We start from the raw sequence: 20,441 nt of genomic DNA, 5'->3' as shown, positions 1-20,441 counted from the left end.
GGCTGCATGGAGTTCGTTCACCTCTGTGTCTTGGTGACTCAGGCAGTGTTTTGGACATAGTCCCTCCAGTGAAGGAGAAGCCCAGGAGGGTTGTCTTCACCTGGCTTCCCTTCCTGTAAACCAAGCATCCAGCATTTTAAACGGACTCAAAACTCACTTGTGCACAGCCATTCCCCCTATGCACTGGCTTGTCCAAAGCGCTCTCAGATAACAATGCTACTCGAGGGAAAGCCATTTATTTGAAATCTTTATTAATGAATGGAGAAAAATAATGCAATGTGACAACGTTCATGTCCTGCTGCCTAAATCCGTAACAGAAGCAGACATTATTACTTAACAAGCTCACGTGGTGCCAATTCTGAGACCAGATGAGGTTGTCCTTCCTTAGGAAATGGGCTCCAGTAGCATTGTTTTTCCATGTTGTTCTAGCAAAGCCTTTTACTTGGTTCAAGTTTAAATGTCTCTGTGTGTGTTTATGCGCGTGTGCGTGTGTGTGTGCATGTCTAAGTATGACTGCAGCTCTGGCCTGGTGTTTGCTATTTATTTGGCTTCAGGTGCCAGCATTTTGCTGTACTCGGTCCTCTCCTTTCAGAACAACAGAGCTATTTATTGATACAAAGGAGAGGTGTTCAGATCATCTTGTAAAGATGCAAAGCTCAAAATAAACGCTGTATCTTTATTTGGAAATCCACATCCTTCCTTAAAGGAAGGCTCAAGAGTCAATTTGTACGAAGCATGAAGCCCAAGTTGAGTGTCTATTTTTAATGACTACTTTGCTTACATTTTAGATTGTACAAATGCCTTGTCAACTCTTGTAGGAATTTGGACTTTATTCCGTTTTGAGCCAAAGAACCTTCACGATAAATACTATTGTATGCTTCAAAAACATTAAGAACCAGAATGAAATGAGAGCTACCTGACTTTTGAGAAGTAACAGGCTAGTGGTATGAAAAATAGACAACAGAGATCAGTGACAGGTTTCAAATGAACACGGTAAGCCATTTTATGCCTTGGGGGAAAACACTTGAGATAATAAATACAAATGACAAATATTTACAATAGAAGCAACAAATGGGACATCAGTAGGCGAACACATAAGACATTTACACTGAGGAAAATATAAAAGTGATGCCTTTCACACATCCAGCCCAGGAGCCGGCGAACAAATGAACAGCTGACCCAGCAACGCGGGAGAATGTTATTGCTTCAGCTTTTGAGTGATGTAAGTAAAACAGTAACGTGCTGCAGTGGCCCATGGCATGAGACAGCCACGGTTTACGTTCGGTTCCCATGGCAGAGCCTGACACACCGGTCCTCCTCCCCCGGAGGGCAGAGCGGGATTAAGCGCACCATCTCTCCAGCTTTTTAGGTGCTTCTCCCAGCATTGTCCCCTCCCCCCTACCCCCCACACCCAAATGGTTTCTTTCTAATCTGGATCATGGAAGATTGGGGAGCTGACCTTCCAGTAGCAGCATGTCCCAGCACTGATGAGCTTGGGTTTGGGGTAATAAAAACACTAGCCTGGTTTGGGGTAAGGGCATTCCCTGGAACAAATTAGAGCAGATAAATTTAACTTCTTTACCTCTGGCCTCGGGTCACTTCGAGGGAGAGCTATAAGCTGATCAAACAGAGGGTGCATACTTTTTTGCCAGCTCACTAGAATGGGGGGGTCCCAAAACTCGGGCCCAAGAGCCAGATCCAGGTGGGCACCTGTTAAATGCAATCTTACTGGAGCAGAGCCAGGCCTGTTGGTGACATGTTGTTTTATATACGCCTGCTTTTTGGGCACAGTGACAGAGGGGAGTACTTGGGACAGAAACCGCATGACCCGCCAAATGAAAAACAGTGTAATTTACTCTCTGGACCTTTACAGAAAGTTTGCTGACCACTGCTCTAGAAGGAACTGGCCGAGAACACCTGTCTACGCCTTGTAATCCTGGCCTCCTGTTTGAGTACTAGCTGCGAGAGAGAAGCTTTAATGTTGATAACTCAGTAGGCAAGAAAGAAAAGGCCTATCTGTGGAACGTTTTGAACAACCCCAAGAACCCCATTCTGCTGACCCTTTGTTACAGTCCTCTTCCCACTGCCCCCTCCTTGCCTTGGATTTTTAGCTCTGTCCCTCCTCTGTCTTTATTTTGTCCACTCGGACTGCTTTCTCCGTTGTTACATTCCCAGTCCGGATCTGGAAAATCCTGTCCCTCAGTGCTTCCTGGCTGTCGCCTCCATTTATGTAAAAGGTCAGCCTTCCCTGCTGGAAGCCACAGGCCCCTCTGCTCTCTTCTCCCCCTTTCCGTCCTGCACACCGAGAAGGACGTGGTGCGACTTGGCCTCAAGGCATCAGGTACAAGGCTTTATCGATCTTGGCTGAGGATCAAGGTGGGGTAACCAAATGCTAAGGAAAAAAAATCTGTCATATGTACTTCTCACATGTGCGTTTTCTTCCAGGGATGTGGTTTGCTCAGAGTGGCTGTGGGCAGGCAGACACACGGCTACATCGCTCTTTGATTCCTTTTAAAAGAGCACTCAAAAGAAAAAAAAAAATCATCCCCAAAAGATGGGCTGTATTTCTTTTTCCTTTGAGCTGGTTTTAATGACCCATTTGCTTTGTTCAAAAGCCATTTATTTAGACGACAGGTATGTAGATGTAACTGGATAAATAAAAAAGTGAAATAGAGATTCGAAGCAGTGGTTAATATACAGACCCACAGGGACCACTCCCTCGGACATGGTCCCCCAGACGGAACAATGGCTCAGAAATTACACTTAGAACCCTTGCCCTCCCCGTCCCCAGCAGCTCCAAACCTCAAGGTCCCATGCAAGAAACTGAACTTCCATTTGGCACCAAGCACCCACACAGCCTCCATCTCCTCTCCACCCTTCTGACTCCCAGGGTGGTTTTCACATTCACTGCTGCCCCCGGATCCAGCCCGCCCTCTGCCAAGGCAGCACCAGAGCTGCGGGCCTGGAGCCCAGCACCGAGTGTGCGGTCCAGTCTGACCCCTGCCCTTCCCCGGCCCAACTCCCCAACAGCAGAGCAAACCGCAGGCCGCCGCCCAGTGGCTCCACGGATGGAAAGAAGACAAAGTTGCAAGGAGGCCGCGTGCACGCTCACTTAGGGATGTGCAAGTGTGGGAACCCTCCGCGGGCCCAGCTGAGACCTCGCTGCTGCCCAGGTCGCCTCTGCCTCACCTGTTCGTTCCGCTAGCACACACCTGCATCAAGTCCGCAATCCCCACCAAATCCTGCGTGTAGACATCCCCCCTCTTTAATGGCAAATGTTTTGGAATGTCCATAGAGAAGAAAATGGACGGCATGGAGGAAAGATTTCCTGGCCAGGCCTTTCGTTTCACCTCCGGATATCGGAATACTCAGACTGTTCCTCCTCCCACTCGCTGCTTCCAGAAGTTCCCTGGCCCCCGTGGCTGGCGGCTCGGCCCTGGGCATGGGCGTTTGGATGGCTTTTGCTACCTCGCTCTCCCCTGGCACCTCGGCCGGTCTCCCGACTACTGGGTTCTGAGAGAGGGTGACCTGCCTCCCCGTGGTGGGCCCTGGAGAGCTTGGCTCTGTCTGCCTGGAGCTGGCGCTCAGGGGACACCGTGGGGGGCCTCTGGATGGCCGAGGTACAGAAGCTCAGGATGGAGCACAGGCCTCCCCAGTTCTGCTCGCACTGGGCCTGGACGCTGTGGGTGACGGCCTCCTTCACCTCTTCTCCGCACGTCAGCAGCAGGTTCACCAGGTCCACGTACGGTCTGGAGATGGAGAGCAGAAAGAGAAAGAGAGAGAATGGAACCAGTCCTGAACGGGCCACCGAGGACATGGAGGATACCAGGCACAAGGGACATATGGCTGAGGCCTTAGTTTGGTGAAAGAGATTTCAGGAATTACTTCAGGTCTTTATTCATATCCTAAGGAGTGCTGGCCTTAGCCGCTATTTCCTAGATGGCCATTACCTCCCAGGCTCCATGCTGGGGACTGGAGACAGGCTGGTGCCTGAGCCTACTACCACCAGGAAAACGGCCAGTGACGATTTGCAGGTGCATAGTGCCTCTGGGGAAGGCGGGGGAGAATGCCAGGTAGGGCGGCTGTGTGAATGTTGAAAAGGACTGTAGGAGAGCTCTGGGCATGTTTCCCGTGTGCCAGCTAGGAGGGTTTCAGTGGGAGGAGTAGAGAAGTGTCTTGGGGCCAGTGGTATAAGAGGCAAATGGTGAAGGGTTGGAACTACCTAACTGAGGACTCTCTTTGGCAGGGGAGGAGAAGCCATCAAAGATTTGGGGCTGCAGAGCTCCACATCGCCCTCTCGCCACGTGGTGTCAGTGGGGCTGGCTGGCTTTGCACTTGGTGCCAACTCTCCCAGGTCAATCTTCTCTAAGTGAGGCTCCCCAGAAGCCATTTCCCCACGTCTGTTTTTGCCCCTGCTTTAGGCTCCTGATGAAGGGTGTTTCTGGAAGATCCTGGGTGCATTTCCCTCTGTACTCAGTGGAGAAGTCATGCAAAGTCACTTCCCATGGAGCTCTCCCCCATTCCTGGTACTAAAGGTCGAAGACGGGGAGTGGCTCTCTAGGCATCTCTGTTCTTCCAGTCTGGCTTGGCTAGAACTGGAGGTGAGGACTGGCCACAGGGGGCCTAGGTGTTGGGATGAGGGCTGGCGATCTGTGAAATATGCACATTTGGTTCTGGCTCAGGCCATCCAGCTGCCCTGGGCTGTTCTTTGGGAAAAATGCTGGAGGAAGAATGAGCACATCATGCCGCACAGGGGTGGGAGGTGTGTGCCGCGGGCGGGAACAGCGTGCCTGCTCTTTACGGGCCCAGCTGGTAAGAGGTGTCCCCCGCAAGGGGCTCTCATAACCCACTCACTGAGCCCTTCTCACATCTCACTGGCCTTCCAAAATCCCCAGGGAGGGTATAGACTGTTTCACGTGGCTAACCAGCATTCTTTAGCAGTCCTTGGCCAGCAAAGTTTCTGGGTATCTCGGCCCATGAGCACTACAGCTCTGGGCCATCGCCTCGGGCAGGGCAATCCCTCTGGAACGTGAGATCACTTATGAGGAACAAGACTTTTTTCCTCTGTGAGCCGGGACCACCTGGGTGGCTGCCTGTTAGCCCACTTCATCTTCTCTTTGCAAGCTGGCAGTTGCTAGGCAGAAGAGCAGATTGTGTTTTAGGACTTGTGAAGTAGTTCACTGCCATTTTTATGAATTAGTCCTCAAGTTGTAGTTGAACTGTCCTCATGTCATAGATGTAAAAATGGAGATGGCTGGTGGTGGGGGGAGGGCGGGGGAGAGGAGAAAGTCAGTTTTTGGAAGCTTCTGGGCTGGGAAGGCCTAGAGCTGGGCTGAGAGCAGAGAAGAGGAATGTTCCGGCTGATAGAGATCAAGCTGCCTTTTAAGGCCTACTTGATGCCTTTGGAGTCAGAGAGTCTGTGCATGGCTGATGGACAGGGCGCTTCAACTCTCTAAGGCAGGCCCCTAAAAGTGACAAGGACAGCAATAACACTCCTCCTCCCGGGCTGCGAGAGGGGGCCATGGGGCAACACAGAAGCAATGCTGCACGCATATTTGCTTTCTTCTATCTTTTGACAACTAGCAACCGACTGCCTCAGGGAGCTCAAGGTCACGGAGCACATCTGCTACAGCAGCGTCAGGATTTCAGTGTCTGATTTGTACCTGCCCCTCTCTGGGGCAACAGGAGCAAATTGCGGGGGCTGAGAATCTGTCTTTTTTGGGATCAGCCCAGTGATCTTCTTCGAGTTTTCTTTCCCCAGAGTAAGGGGAGGGCTCTCTTGGGAATGCACGGACTGCCTCCTGGCCTCCTTTGCCAGGGAAGTCTGCCTGCCAGATGAGCTCTCAGAACCCCAAGGCAAATCCGAGAAGGCTGGACTAGCGAACGCTCTCTCCTGCCTTTGGCGCTCTCTCCCGAGGAGAAAGCTGTGAGCCATGGGGAGGGGTGTGTGTTAATCTAAGCCGTGTTTTGAGCTGGCATGGTGCCTTCTCAGGCTGCAAGCTCAGCCCGTGTCTAATGACAAAGCCCAGCTTTCTCAACTGGGTGTCAGCAAGGCTAAAGGATTTTTAAAAATACTTGGAGGGGGACGTGCCTGGAGGCTGCCAGCACCCAGTGACAGGGTGTGTGGTGGCCAAGGCAGTTGATATGAAGAAAGTGGGGCGGGAAGGGGTGAGAGGAACAGAGGGAAGCGGAGAGCTTGAAGGGAACCACTTTAAGCAGACATGAATGTTTTGGGGGTGGATAGGGATCGGGTTGAGGAATGGGGGTGATGTGGATTCTGGAGCCACTGTGACTTCCTCTTCTCTAAAGGGAAAAGCAAATTCAGTTCTTATTTTCTTATCTGAGACCAATGCCACGCATTCTTAAATGGCCTTCTTGATATCTGGGGACTGATGGGATCCTTTGTGCCCAAATCAGTGAAGACAGTTAAAGGACAACACCATCGTTCAGCTTGAAGTTGAGCAGACACACCCCATAGTCATGGCTTCAGAAGGAAGGTAGTGGGGTGCTGGGGGTAGCTGGGGTTCAGTGAGACCCACTGCCTGGATATACTGGCTTAGTGAGAGGAAAGAGGACTTGTGTGCAGGCACAGTGAGTGTTCTTAAAAGAGGCCCAGGCTAACTTATGGGGTGAGTCACCTGCATTTCCAGAGTGGGCTGGGGTGGAGGGCTATGTGTTCATTCTAAATGATATGAAGAGCCCCTGAGAAGTAAAAATCTCAGGGCCTCATGGGCCATGTTTCCACAGAGGAGGTACCAGAGAAGCCACAGCACTTTACCCCTTCTTAAATTCCAGAGGGAGCAAAAAATCCCTTCAAAACCTTTGGTTTTCTCAAAGAAGACTTTTCTTCCATCTTGGAATAGACAAAGTCTTGTCGCACTCCAGGAATGTCTTACTGATATATAAGCTCATGCCCTTCCTCCATTCTTGAGGCCAAGAAGCTATAGTGGATGACAGTGGACTGAGGACAAAGGAGCTTTGGGAGTCTCTTAGCCATGGGGCATTTGCCTCTTTCCAGGGGCAGCTTGAAGGAAGGGACTTTTAGAGCTCTCTCCTTATATACTGGGGGTATAACTGAGAAAAGGGAAGGACCCCCTGCTACATCTGGGAGCCCATGAGCCTCTCACAGGCCAGTATGGAGAGAGCAGGTCAGGAGCTAGGAGGTCCCATGTCTATTCCTGATAATCGGCTTGAGTTGTAGGTACTGCCAGGTCCCAAGCTGGATAGTGGGGATCAAATCTCAGAGTCAGATCTTGAACCTCTTAGCTGCCCTCTCCTCTTCTGTTAGGTGGTGAGAGTAATCTCCACCGGGCAGCCCTGTTGGGAATGATAAATGAGACCGTCCAGGTCAAGTCCCTTGCCCACTCATACAATGATAGCGATTATCATTATTGTTGTTGTTGAAGATGTTGTTGCTCTGTGTCTTTACAGGTATTTGGAAGAGTGATAACTATTTCATAGGGTGTCAGTGTGACTAAGGAGAAGACAATATCACTTTGCCTTTGGCAAGAGCTGCTGGCAGAGATTCATGGTAAATCTTTGAATTCTAAAAGGGCTCTGGGGGTGTTGCAAGATACTTAGACCCTTCTAACCCGGTGGAAACTGGTGGGTGATGGCTGCTGTCCTCCATGATCTAAGCGGTGTGTGCGTGGGGTGGGAAGTCGCCTGCTTGGTGGCAGAGCTGGGGGAAGGCCATAGCACCAACTGAGGAGCAAGAGATCATAAAATTGTACTGATTTGGCTCCGTGAGCCACTGTGTAAAGACCAATGGTGCCATCAAGCTGGTTGTGACTTGTTTCGCTCTGCTTAGCAAGTGGCCTGCTTTCTGCTCTCAGTCTCCGAGGGAGAAGCCATTGTGACCTACTGCCCAGGCCGCATGTCAGGAGCACCTCGGTACCACATGCTCTATCACGTTGCAAAGTTTAGGATCCTACAGGTGAGATTTTTTTTTTCCCTTAAGGAATAACATTTCCAGGGTTTATTACTGAATTGCCAGTCTTTGAATAAGCAAGTTCATATTTACCCACTTTGGCAAAAAGGTGTTTAGCTGATTCAAGTTCTTGACATGGGTCTTGTGTTTTCTCTGGGAGGGAATCAATGTGTTAGAGAAGGGGAACTGGGCCTTCGGAGGGAACCGAAGGCCATGGGGACAGGAAAAAGGGCTATTGCTCTCAGTTCTTGGCTTGAAGCCTCCAGAGCTGGATGACCTGGCTTTGCCTCTCATTCTCTGTATGACCTTTACTCTAGTGAATCTCAGCTTTCTGATCTGTAAAATGGAGAGAAGAACGCTACCTCGCTCCCAGGGCTGCTGTGAGGATCTGGGGAAAGATTCCCGAAAACCACTGAGCACAATGCGTGGGTGGCACTTAGTAAAGGCTCAGCCGCTGTGATGGGCTCTTGGCTGTCTGCTGGGGCACCTGCGAGGCCGCTTGGAATACTCAGAACTGTTGGGATTCGCACTGAGGGGAAGGGAAGCGTATTTCTGAAGCCTATGCATCTCTTGCTTAGTATGATATTTTCTGTTTCTATGGCTCATGCTTTTGAAACCAACGGTGGACATTTCTTTCACTTTTCCTGAAGGCCAGCAGGAAAGGGCCTCCTAGGGGAGTCTGTGCAGCTTTCTGAGGTAGAGTGCAACCTTTCCCATTTGGTGGGAGGTTGGCCTCCAGACACAGGCCCCTCAAAGTCCTCCACACCAGCCTGAGGAGCGGGCCCCCTCCTTCCCATGGCCCCTGTGGGGCGGCACTCACTCATGCAGCAGTAAGTCCTTGAAGTGAATCATCTCCACCATCACCCGTGTGTTCTCCTGGGCAGCAGAGCACAGGTCGTGTTTGAGGTAGCATTCCCGCTGTAACTGGAACACCATTTCCTTAATGGCGGGGCACTTCCGGCTTATGCAGCCGAACCTGTGCCGCAGAGCATGGGCCTTACACTTCAAGGCATCTTTGATGAATGACTTACCCTGAGAACAGAGAGGACAGAGAAGAGAGAGAGGGGCAGAAGAGACAAGTCCTCGTCAGAAGCTTGTCAGTCACACTTCTTGGCCTCACACGGGATTTTTGTTGGACAACTGAACCCCAGGGTCCTGCCTCAGACTGACATCCATGCAGGCGGCAGGCTGATGACCGTCAGGGGGTACGTCTGGAGTGACAGGACACCTCCGGCATTTGGCTAAAAAGGATGTTACTTTGGGAGACTAACAAATCTGCCTCCTTCCTCCCAGCTGCTCTACTAATTTCCCTCATTCTGGGGCTTTTGTGACCGTCTGTCCTCTAGGGAGCCCAGGGTTGCCTGCTTGGGGGCAGACTTTCTGGAACCCAAGGGGAATGTGGACAGACATAAATCCCAAGCTTCCAGCAAGAGCGTTTCCCAAGGAGAAGGTGCTTCCTGATCCAAGTCTCACATCATTGCTTTTTCCTCCAACCCCACGAGGGACATTGAAATTGGGTGCTATCTGTGCCTCAATACCTCCCATGGCCCCCAACCCATACTCGTGTCTCCTCCTATCCTTCAAGGAGGAGCATTCTTTTCCTTTTTGAAGCTGTTAGGATTATTGCTCTAAAAGGCCTGCCTGGCACTCTGCCTGGCAGCATCTGGAGTCTGAACTGCCCAACTGACAGCCCCTCCCCCACAATCCCTGCCTCTGAGTGGCTAAGGCAGCCAGGCATACATCTGGGCCCCAGTTCTCTTTCCTGGCAATCCCATGGGATCGTTCTTATCCTAGAAAGGAGACAGCTGTTGGGGTTGCGGAGGCAGGCTGGGGCATGAACTCCCTTATCAGCCTCTCAGGGCGGGGAGGCATTGTGGGATACCTACCTAGGGATCCCCACTCCCCCATTACTATAGAAACAAGCTGTCGTTGGAGAGGGCACCCCTCTGTTTTTAGACAGGCCTGGAAGTAACTGAGTGGAGAAAGAGAATGGGTTTAGGTTGGAAGTGGGAAGCCAGCCAGCACATTTAATTCAGTTCTTCCTTTAGAAGCAACTGAAATGTCTATACATAGTGTCCGGTTGCTGAAAAAGCGCCTCCCCATGGCCCCTTTTGCTCTGACTTTCCAGCGGGAGCCAAAGATGATGGAGGGTAGGGTGTGTCAGTTCATGGAGTAGTCACATGCTGGGAGCCAGCTTGAAAGGGATGCTTCTCACTTGAGAGCATACTCCTCTTGGTTGAGAGAAAAAGGAAGATTAATGTATTCGAGGGCTGCAGCAATCTGTTTTGGTATTCTTCCCTGACATCCTGTGGGATCGCCCTTAAATACACATCTTTCCCCTGGATTTCCTATTACGTTCCCTAATTCCAGTTAATCCAGAAGGGATGCTCTATTAGGGAGCCTTGAGGAGTTCAGATGTTCTATTCTTTCCGTCCCTCGTCTCTGTTTCCCACCCCCTGCCACGCCACATCCTCTGGTGTGTAGGCTCCCAGCCCTGTCACATCCCTTTCTGGTTCCCAGGCATTGCTTTGTCAGGCTCTCTATAGCATGTCAGTAGATGGTGGCGGGTGGCATTTGTAAGTCACACTGTAACTGTTGGCCTTCTTCACATGTTGTCCCCTCTCTCCAATTGTAGGGGAGAAGAGGTTGGTGAGACAGAACAACAGAAGGTGCACATATGGGCTGGGGAGAACATGGAGAATGTGAGCCTGATACCACCTGCCACCTGAAATGTATTTGGGTTGTTAGCACTGGAACCATAAGGTGGCTTGCTGGGTTCTTGCCCTACCCCAAGCTACCACTAGGCTTTTTTTTTTTTTTTTTTTTTTCACCCTGGCTACTCTGGGATAGCTGGAGTAGGTCAGGCCTTGTTAGGGGACTCCCTAGAGCAGGACTCATTCGGGGTTTCTGGGTTGGGTGAGGAGGGTCTGCTACTTAGGAGGAAGAAGTCTGTTATTCTGGAAGCCCTGAATTATCCCTGTTACCTGCTCACACACCCATGATGAGTGATGAAACTCACACATGATGAGTTTCTCTAAAGCTTGTGTCTCATTTATTCCCCCCAGGTAGGTGAAAATAGGTCTTGGAATGTATAATTGGAGGCCTTGTCCTCCCCCGACAAACCTGTTTCTAATGTGATGGGCCTTGCAGACTGAGTTCTGGGTGGCCAGACATAGTGTGTCCCCTTACAAGAAGTTTATTATTTGTTTTGCCTTTTGTGTTCTCTGCTAAGAATGCTTAGATGATTGTTTAACTTGCTCTCCATACCCCTCTGCCTGTGTAGACACAGCTTAAGGGTGGAGAAGGACTTCACCTACTCCATGACAGTTCTGGGAACAGAACCCCATGAGTGGTGTGGGAAGAAACTGGCACCCTGCTCTGCACCAAGAATGGTTCTTGCAAATGCTAAAAAACACCATAAAGATCAGCTAAGGAGACCTGTTCACAAGTCTTTCCAATGAACACTTCAATCATGCAATGCCAACCTAAAACATTTTGTGCTCTATGTGGTTTTTACCTGGGCATCAAATTTTCCAGCGTTGTGCAGAAAAGTCATGCAAATCCCATGTAAGCCTCGAATCTCACAAGAGTTGTTCTCGAAACATTCAAACACACCACACCCCACATCGCCAGCGTTGACCAAACAGTGTTGAATTTCCGCTAAAATGAGAATGACATACAAATATATACAAAATTCTCAGCCATGCTGGGGAATGCTGAGAGGTCGGCTGAAATACAAACTAGTAATGACTACAAGAAAATTTCAGAAGATAAAGTTAGAAATGACTATTTCAGGATCTAAAAAGTTGGGCAAGGAAATGTTATTGTCTAATGTCCGTATGAAAGTGTCAGTATTTGTAAATGCTGTATTTGTAAAAAATCAGCCAAACCTATGTTACAAAGATCACAATCAGAAGTTAGGTCTGAGCACTCCATTTTTTATCCTTTCCATGGTCTTCAAGTCTTTGTGAAAATACTTAGTTTGAGGGTGCCTGGGTTAAAGGCTTCAGCTCAGGTCATGATCCCAGGGTCCTGGGATGGAGTCTGATCTAGGGCTCTCTGCTTGGCAGGGAGCCTGCTTCCCTTCCTCTGTCTCTCTGCCTGCCCCCTGCCTGCTTGTGATCTGTCCGTCAAATAAATGAATAAAATCCTTAAAAAAATTAGTTTGAAAGCAAAAGCAATTTCAGCTTTCCAAACCCACAAACACAAGGAAGATTTTAAATGATTCGCTTGCTCTCTCCCTTCTGTACTTCATCAATGAAATACCCTTCTCTACTTGGAACTCAAAGCCGCTGCTATTAAATCACAGCCATTTCCTTCCTGACCCCAAATGCTAGCGTCCAAAAAGCAGTTTCAATTCAGCTTTATGATTCAACACCTAAAAATCAAAACAAAATTCCTATTAAGGCAGCGCCTCCAAACCATCAGCATTAAAAATACCAGACTAGGGGAGCTGCGGTTGCGAGCAGGCTCAGGAATGGAGCCAAATGGGGGCTAGCCTGCAGAAACGCAATCTTCGCACTTAGAGGCTCCTTTTAAATAGAGATCCGGTGTGAGATATCACTTAATCCCCTAGAAATTCCCGCGATCCGGGAGTTTGCTGCGGTCCTTCGCAGAATGTGGTCCTAATTCATCTCTCCAAAAGGATAGACTGAGGGAGTTAACTGTCAGGCTGTCGCGTGCAAGAGACTCTCTTCTATCCCTCCCCCCACCTACCCAATTCACTGATTTAAGCCAACCTCAAAATTACATCAGAAAAGTATATTTTGGAAGAAGGGCGGGGTCCGAGTAGATAATCCGCATTCAGATTAAATCTATCGAGAGAATGAGTGGAGTGTATTTGTGGAGGTCACCAACTACCGAGAATCACGTTCAATTTTCAGGGAAAGCGCTGGAGGGGGGAAGGGTGGGCGCCGGTCCTAGGCTGAGGCCAGCGCAGGCTGGGGGTGCGGGCGCTCGCGCGTGGAGATGGGAGACTCCTGGATGATCCCACGCGCGGTCCCGACGCGCCGGGCAGGAGCGCGCAGGGCGGCGATTCACTTGCTGCGGGCGTCCCTAATGGGCACTCGTGCATTCCTGCTCGTGCGGTGAGCGCACGCACGCTGCCGCTGGGTCTCAGGCCCCCAAATTAAGGCGGCGGCGGGGGGCGGGGGGCGCCGAGTGAAGGAGCTCCAGACAAATTGTCTTTCTCTGCCAGGAGCTGGGAAAAGGGCCAGCCCCGTGCCCTGCACGCCTGGCTCTGCTCGGCAGCTTGCCGGTGAGCGCAGAGCCGATGGAGCAGCAGCCGCGCACGGGTCGAGCCATGTCACCATTTCTGCGCCAGCTGACCGCCCTGGAGAGAGAGAAGGCGGCAGCACCTCAGAGGTACGCTTTGCGCCACCTCCCCCAACCCCTCCCCGGCAAGCAATGCCCCCGAGGGGAAGTCCACCATACAATCGGTCTCGCCTACAAAGTTATTGGATGTCTGGTATCTTTTGAGGAGGGGGAAAGCAGTCCTGTCCCGGTCGGCCGGCCGGCTGGGAAGAGAAGTTCTCCGGGGTCAGGGCGCAGGCTGGCTCCGGGGACCCTGCTTGCCTCCCGCGGGCGGGCCAGGATGGAGCAAGGAGCTTTGCACTGGACCGAGAACTCTCGGGCCGGCACTGGCGGTGTCAGGCGCTGCCTCGTTTACCCTCGACCCCGGGGAGGACAGCAACAAGTCCTGCTACAGCCATTTCATCACCCTGCCAGCACGTGCGGATTCCCGGCGCGCGGAGCCTAGCGTCTCGCCTAGCCTCGCGCTTTCCTTTGCATGTCCCGCGCCACCCCAAGAGTTTGCGCGGCCCTAGATGGGCTCCCAGTTCCGGGCAGAGCGCCCGGAGCGCGCTGCTTGGGTGCACCGTGTTGTCTCCCAGCAGCTCCCTGCCGCGGGGGCGCTTGCACTTACCTGTGTTCTGCAGGGACAGGCGGCCTTTCTGCTGGGAGCCCCTGTCTTGGGGACCCTCCGGCGGGTTGGTGGCGTCGGTCCCCCGCGCCGGGTTGAAGGTGGCCAATACCAAAGCCAGGGTCACGAACTGGCCCAGCCGCTCGGCACACATGGTTCTGTGTGTAAACCTCCCGCCCGGAGACCTGGATTCTTTGTGATCTCCTCCTCTTCTTCCTCCTCCTTGGCTGCGTCCCCTTCTCCTCCCACTCTTCCTCCTTGCTCGCCTTTTCCCTCCTCCTCGCGGCCGCCGCTCGGATAGAGGTTACCCAGCGCCCTCCCGTAGCTCTCTGGAGAGCATGTGACCAGGCCGTTAGCAGCGCCGCGAGTGCCCGGCAATGGCAGGGATGGTGCCTCAAATATCCCTGGAAGCTCTGGTGTCACTTGAATGAAGGAGTCGAGCAGGTGTTGTCCCAGCGGCTGGACCAATCCGAGACCCCGGCCCGTTTGACAACACGACTGGGAGGCGGGGCCTGCGCCCAACTACTACAGGAGGAAGCCGAGCTCCGCCGGGAGCGCCCCACAAAGTTGCCGACCTGGCGCCGGCCGCGCGTTTGCTTGCGTGTATGAGTGTGTGTGAGCGCAGCCGGAGACGCGTGCACGTGTGCGGGTGATCCAGGGCAATGGCCGAACGCACTTTAAAAAATAAAAGCGAATACCAGCTCCGATTGCGACTAAAGAAGAGCGGGAGCAGACGGTCTGCGCTGGGACAGCGTCGTTCCCCCCACCTCCCACTCCCCGGGCCCCTGGCTCGCATCACACCCGCATCTTGCCGGGAAAGTTTCCTCTTTCTGTCGTTTGGAATTCAGTGAGCTCCCCAGACCCGAGCCTTGACAGATTGGAGTTTCTTGGGCACAGTGACGCTAGGGGCAAACTGAGCACAGATGGGAATTCCTGGCTTTGTGACGCTTTGCTTTAAGGAAAACAAACAAACAAACAAAAACAACAACAACAACAAAAAAACAACCAACCAAAAAAACACCTTTCGAACTAAGATAGGAGAAGCACTAGATAGGACTTGGCCTGCGCAACTGTTCCATTCCCCACCCCCCCCCCGGCTTTTTTTTTTTTCCCCCCGATTTGGTGGGCCGTGCAACACTTAGTGTGCCAGTTCCTCACCCCTCCCCCAATCCAGACGGATTCCGGGCTGGGCTGCAGGGATCCAGGTGACCGATTGGACTTGCATCATTTCTAGGCGGGTGACAGGGAGGCCCAAGCCGCCCTGAGTCAGCCCGCCGCGGAGCATCGCTTGCCCCGGAGGTCGGAGCTTGAAAGGCAACTTTACGCGTCTCCAAACACACTCTTCCATTTCCCCAAAGCGCTACTCGCCGCCCGGCTCCGGATTCCCTTTAGTCTCCAGTTATCGATGGAAATGGGCAAAAAACAAAACCAAAAAAATAAACCCTCAAACCAAACCCGGGGAGATCCTCTCCATCTCTTCCGTCTTGTTGCAGCTTCCTCCCCAAGCACCGCCCGGGCTGGATGGCTCCGGCTTTCTCCCCCGGCCCGCGGAAGCAGGGAGAAAGTTGGGCGCCGCTCTGAGCGCCTCTTCCCCCGCTGTGTGTGTACGTGTGCACGCTCACGTCTCCCCGGCGCAGGGGCCGGGGACAGGAACTGCTCTGGGCACCGTCAGTCCGACGGCTCAGCTCTGGGGGCTCGCGCGGCTGGGGGAGGGGGGGACGCCAGCGCGGCGGCAGAGAGCCCAGCCGCACGCACGCACCCGGGTCGGCCCGCCCTCGCCCCTCCCCCGCCGTCCCCACCCTCCTCCGGGAGAACAGGTGAGCTCGGGTACCAGCTCCCACCCCCCACCCCCGCCCCGCTGCCCGCCCGCGCCTTCTGCGGTAATGCGCCGGGGAGGTTTCATCACCCACTGCCCGCGGCGACGCGGCCCGGGGTCTCCGCGGCGGGACGCACTACTGCGCCTCGTTGGGGCCGCCATGTGACACGGTTGGGGGAGGGGGTGCGGAGACGCGGGGCCCAGGTCGTCTTTGGGCCGCCCCCGTTGGGCCTCCGGAGCTTCCCTCTCTGGGTCCCCGTTGCACTGGGGCGTAGAGAGGGCAGAGGCGGGAGGCCAGGTGGCCACCGCTGATCACAGCTCTACCCAGAGTCGGGAGTCTGGAGGGCGGGAGGAGGGCGCCTTCGGAGTGGGCAGTCCACCATCCCCGCCCGACTTTCAGAGCCCCAATAAATGGTCACTTTGAAGGTTTGAGTCTGCAGCCGTGACAAGAAACCGAGCGCTCATGCCCAGGACTCCAAAAGCAATTACTATTTGCAGCCTCAGATCTTTGTGGAAGGAGGTGGGGTACGAGTACATTAAAATGGGTGGTTCGCATTTCCCACCCTGCTTTTGTTTGCATAGTCAACTTAGCTTCCTTTATTGCTTTATGAAAAATGCTCTCGCATAGATCCTTGAGAGACAAAACATTAACAAACAAGGGCATTCTGGCCTCTCCAAGAACTCCATAAGCCCCAGAATTTCCTGTGTCGGCTTTTTTCCCAAAAAGCCTCTTTTGTAGGTGAGAACATGAGCAATATCAGCAAAAAGGCATCTGGTCACTTGGCTCTATGAGCCAACAGAAATAGGCGAGGGCCAGGGGCAGGAGCGCGCCCACCTTTGCTGGATGCAAGACACTGTTGAGTCTACTTGGCAGAAGGCTCCAACAGGCTCCCACTTCCTCACTGCCTTTGGTTAGGCACTACCTGGTGCCATGAGGCCCTCAGGGGACCTGCATTATTCATCTTGAGGCTATTTGCTCTAGGTTCACAGGGGACATTCCTGTCTCTCCCCTGAGCCAACTGCCTCTTTATAGAAGGAAGAGTAGTGGCTAGATTTTGAAGTATTGTGAGCCCAGGTACTCATTCTTAAAGGCTTCATCTGTCGGCCACTTGGCTGGGGCCAAACATCCAGAGAGGAATGCCCATCCTGTTGAGTTCCCTCATGGCTGAGAAAATTCTGCTCAACTATTAGGCAGTTTCTTGGGACAACTATCCCAGGCCCTGGGTCTGGGGTAGGAGCTGGGAGGGGGAGAGCGACTGGTGACTTCATTATAACTGTCCTCATTCTTCTGGCTCTAGAACTCTAGCCTCATTTGGCGGATTGTGGCTGATGAGAGTGACGGTGGGGAGTGGACAGTAATTATTTTATTATTATAAAGCTAACATGAATGGAGAACAGGCAACGACACCACATACCGAATTTGTGGCTTTGGTGTCTCCCCAGACCTGAGTCCATCTTAGATGGGAACTGGGACTTAGGAGGAGCAAGGACAGGACAGCGGGTGTTGTCCCAAGGTTCAGCAGGGAATCTGGCTGGATGGGCCCTCCCTCTCAGTTTAAGACCCAGAGAGTGGCAGGAACAGTGAAACTGCCCGGGCTTCTGTGGTTGGTGCTCAGGACCCATGTTTTCCTCTAGGTAAATTCAGCTGAACACTTAGTGATCAGTTTCTTTTTTGGGGGGTGGGGTGGGGTGTGATATTTGGGTCAGACTTTGAGAGATAGGAGAAGATATTGACAAACATAGGTAAGGAAAAGTGAGAGGGCACCACAGTGGGGAGGACCCTCTGTGGGATTTGTATCAAGAATAGGGGTTTCTCAGTTTGGTGTTACAGTGGGAGATAACTGGTGAGGGCATCTGGGGCCCGTTGCCAAGGTCTTTGGGACAAATCTGTGCTCACCATAGACGATATTGTTCTCTCATTGTGATGGTATTTAAGGCTGAGACGACAGCATGCTCTTAGACTAGATTCCCCTTTGGAATTAGGAAACGTGGGAGGCCCAGTGTTGCTGTGGTGAAGGAGGCTGGAGAGAAGAATGGGAAGTAATTAGTTTGAATCCTGATGTGGGTTGAGATGCCCTGTAGGACAGAGGTGTTCCTGCTCACGTGCGAGCAGGTGGGGCGGTGGAGGATGGGAACAGCCCTTAGGTGTTTGAGGCAGTGATTTGTAGGCGGATAGGGACTGTCTAGTTCAGGCTTACTGTGAGTTCCAGAGCCTGAGTGGAAAACGTGGCTTCCACGTGGAGAGCTCCTCCTACTGCACTCTCCGCCCCCTTGGGGCTGTCTGTCTGGGCTGATGGCACCACCTTATGGTCAGAGAGGGAACTGTCTGACCACAGAGTGGACTCTTCCTGACTCGAGGGCTTGAGGCACTAATATGGGGTCTCCTGCCCTCTTTTCAATTTCTTTGGCAAATCAATTCATGCGGTGTTCTCATAACAACTGCTTTAGTTGCTTCTTCAAGGAAATCTCTTTTAAACTTTCTGCTTTTCCTCCCCCATCCTTAGCTATCCTCCTGTGTAAGCCCCAAGTTTACTCTCATCCTGGCTTTCCCCCATCATGCCTATATGAAGGAAAATGTGGGCAGACAAAATAGCAAACTGTTGCTATCAGCCTCCAAAATTCTTGAAAGCAGAAGTCTGTCCCTAGAAAGTCTCCATCTTTCCCCTTGTCTTCTTTCACTGAAGTGGTTGTTATATTAAATAAACTTCAGGATAAAGGAGAATATGTCTTCAATATTCGGGTTTGTTTGTTAGTACTCCAACAAAATTGCTTTCTACTAATTTTTACTGTAAAGTAAAGGGCTTCAATAATGTTATGAGTTAAGGCTTTTGTGGATCTGGTTTGGAAACCTCACCATCATTTATAATGTTATTTATTGAAGGAAAATAAATCCTGAGTTCCCAAAACAACCAACTCCCAAAGATTTGGAACACACCACTTTTGTGAATTGGACATTTCCTCTGTGTCATAGATTAATAGTCAAAGTGTATTCATGGATTGACTGGAAACAAAAGATAAAAAAGAGTTTTTTAAAAACCCCAGGAGAATAGGAACATTGTCTGCCTCACCATAAATTCGTTTACTGGAAAGAATATAAAGCAGTACACGTCGGGTGTCTGGTTGTGGTTTGAGTTTTGTTGATGCCTTGCTTTGAAGCCTGAGTAGTATTCCGGAAGTCCTCTCTGTTTTTTTTGGGTCATCATTTTTGCTTCCTCATTGTGTGCCAAGACAAACTCCAGGGGAAAATGTCCCAGGCGAGGGGGCTGCTCAATCTCCATGGAGGGTGCTGGTGGAACCAACAGTATTGGAGAACTGTGTAGCTCGCATGGCTGGGGTTTCCATGCTGGTCTGAGAACTGATGGATTTCAAATGGGTGAGGAAAGAGTCTTTTTGTGGGGCACTTTTCCAGTGGCCAGATTTTGAAATTCTTCATGAAAGAACCATATCTGTAAATATGATTTAACTGTCCATGTATTGTCAGGGTCCATTGGACCTAATTTTGGTTTCTGAGTTTTTTTCCCCCCTTAGCAGTTCTGTTTGTAAAGGTCAATGTTTCATGACTTTTGCTCTTTTTAAAGATACCTTCCAAAGAGCAAAGAAAATATATACTTAAAAAAAAAACAAAACAGACTAAGACTCAGTCTCTCTTGAATTTACCATATGGGACCATTGGAACCATTTATAAAAAAAGGTACTTCATGGGATCTTAGTGATCTTATTTTTCTTATATCTTGAAACATTTTACATTTTATTTTTTGAAAAAGATTTTTAAAATTTATTTGTCAGAGAAAGAGAGAGCACAAGCAGGGGGAGCAGCAGACAGAGGGAGAAGCCATGGGACTCGATCTCAGGACCCTGGGATCATGATATGAGCCGAAGGCAGACACTTAACCAAAGGCAGACCCTTAACTGACTTATCTACCCAGGAGTCCCTACATTTTCCATTTTATTTCCCAGGAATTATATCATCATTACCCATATTACTGCTAGTTATTTTATGCTAAAAACACTAAAATATTAAGAAAATGGGAGAGTGATAGAACCACCACTTAGAAGGATGATACAACAGTGAAATAAGCCATCACTATTGCATTACCTTTCTGTTTTCTTACTACATTCCTTAGCATATTACATCATGTTTCCAGAAGGTGTAGAAGATGGAAGACGCCATCTTTGTTTCTTTCATTGCATCCAGTTGAAAATCTAGGATTTTTCATTTTCTATACAAAACGGTAAAGAGGAGAAAATCGACAAAGGAGAATTTTTATTGTAGTTAGACACATCAGAAGGGACAGCAGTGCTGTTGACTATAGTAATGCTAGTAAAATTGCTTTTATAAGCAAAATCTCAGACTATGAGTCTTCCAAGATAGTAATCTGGATGAATTTTTCTCAAACTTCTGAATCAATGAATAAACAGTATCTTTCCGAGGACAAAGAGAAACTATGATATTCTTATCCAGTTAGTCATTCATCAGGAATGATTTCATCACCCAGTGTTTTGCAACAAGAACCTGGACCATCCTGTTTTGCTAAAAGAATGGGAGCCAGTATTCTTTTACCTCTTGTGTTTGGTTACTAGAATGTCCCTGATACAGTCTGCAGATGATGAAGTCAGATGTGTTTACAAAAGCAATCAAAAGGAGATAGATGATATAGAAATGGACAAAAATTATTGGACTCATTCTTGCTTGTGTTTATGCACATAAACATGTTTTGCAAATTTGGAGAAAAGAAGATATTTATCTCTTTAACAAACTTATGAGCCATCAGAGA

General features: G+C 50.7%; 2 protein-coding genes across 22 annotated transcripts in view; one reads left to right on the top strand and one right to left on the bottom strand.

The window, feature by feature from the left end:
• Nucleotides 1-230: 230 nt before the first annotated feature.
• STC2 (stanniocalcin 2) lies at nucleotides 231-14,161 on the bottom strand. The gene is made up of 4 exons (XM_082726088.1): nucleotides 13,854-14,161; nucleotides 11,448-11,590; nucleotides 8,751-8,962; nucleotides 231-3,749 (listed from the first exon to the last, which is right to left on the bottom strand). Exons 1-4 carry the CDS (start codon nucleotides 14,002-14,004, stop codon nucleotides 3,347-3,349), a joined length of 909 nt encoding a protein of 302 aa, XP_082582214.1. The 5' UTR covers nucleotides 14,005-14,161; the 3' UTR covers nucleotides 231-3,346.
• Nucleotides 11,619-20,441, top strand: part of LOC309862336 (uncharacterized protein) — a 230,645-nt gene continuing 221,822 nt past the window's right edge. For 8 of the 21 annotated variants that reach the window (XR_014310446.1, XR_014310447.1, XR_014310460.1 and 5 more), the window contains exon 1: nucleotides 14,993-15,667. The gene's annotated coding sequence lies outside the window, so the exon portion shown is untranslated. Of the gene's footprint in view, nucleotides 13,295-14,980; nucleotides 15,668-20,441 lie in introns of those variants that run through there. The other 13 variants (XR_014310452.1, XR_014310453.1, XR_014310454.1 and 10 more) reach the window with 7 other exon arrangements.

The sequence above is a fragment of the Mustela nivalis genome, assembly GCF_964662115.1.
Source record: "Mustela nivalis genome assembly, chromosome: 3".
NCBI classification, from domain to species: Eukaryota; Metazoa; Chordata; class Mammalia; order Carnivora; family Mustelidae; genus Mustela; species Mustela nivalis.
The sequence above is the reverse complement of the archived record's forward strand: the minus strand, read 5'-3'. Positions and strand labels throughout refer to the sequence as shown.

What these genes read in the sequence shown, in the direction of transcription:
- STC2 (XM_082726088.1), bottom strand. Translation starts at nt 14,004, where the DNA reads ATGTGTGCCGAGCGGCTGGGCCAGTTCGTGACCCTGGCTTTGGTATTG. An exon ending in CCTGTCCCTGCAGAACACAG is followed by an intron (nt 11,591 to 13,853) that starts GTAAGTGCAAGC and finishes TTCTCATTTTAG; the next exon opens with CGGAAATTCAACACTGTTTG. An exon ending in AAGGACTTACTGCTGCATGA is followed by an intron (nt 3,750 to 8,750) that starts GTGAGTGCCGCC and finishes CTCCATCTCCAG; the next exon opens with ACCGTACGTGGACCTGGTGA.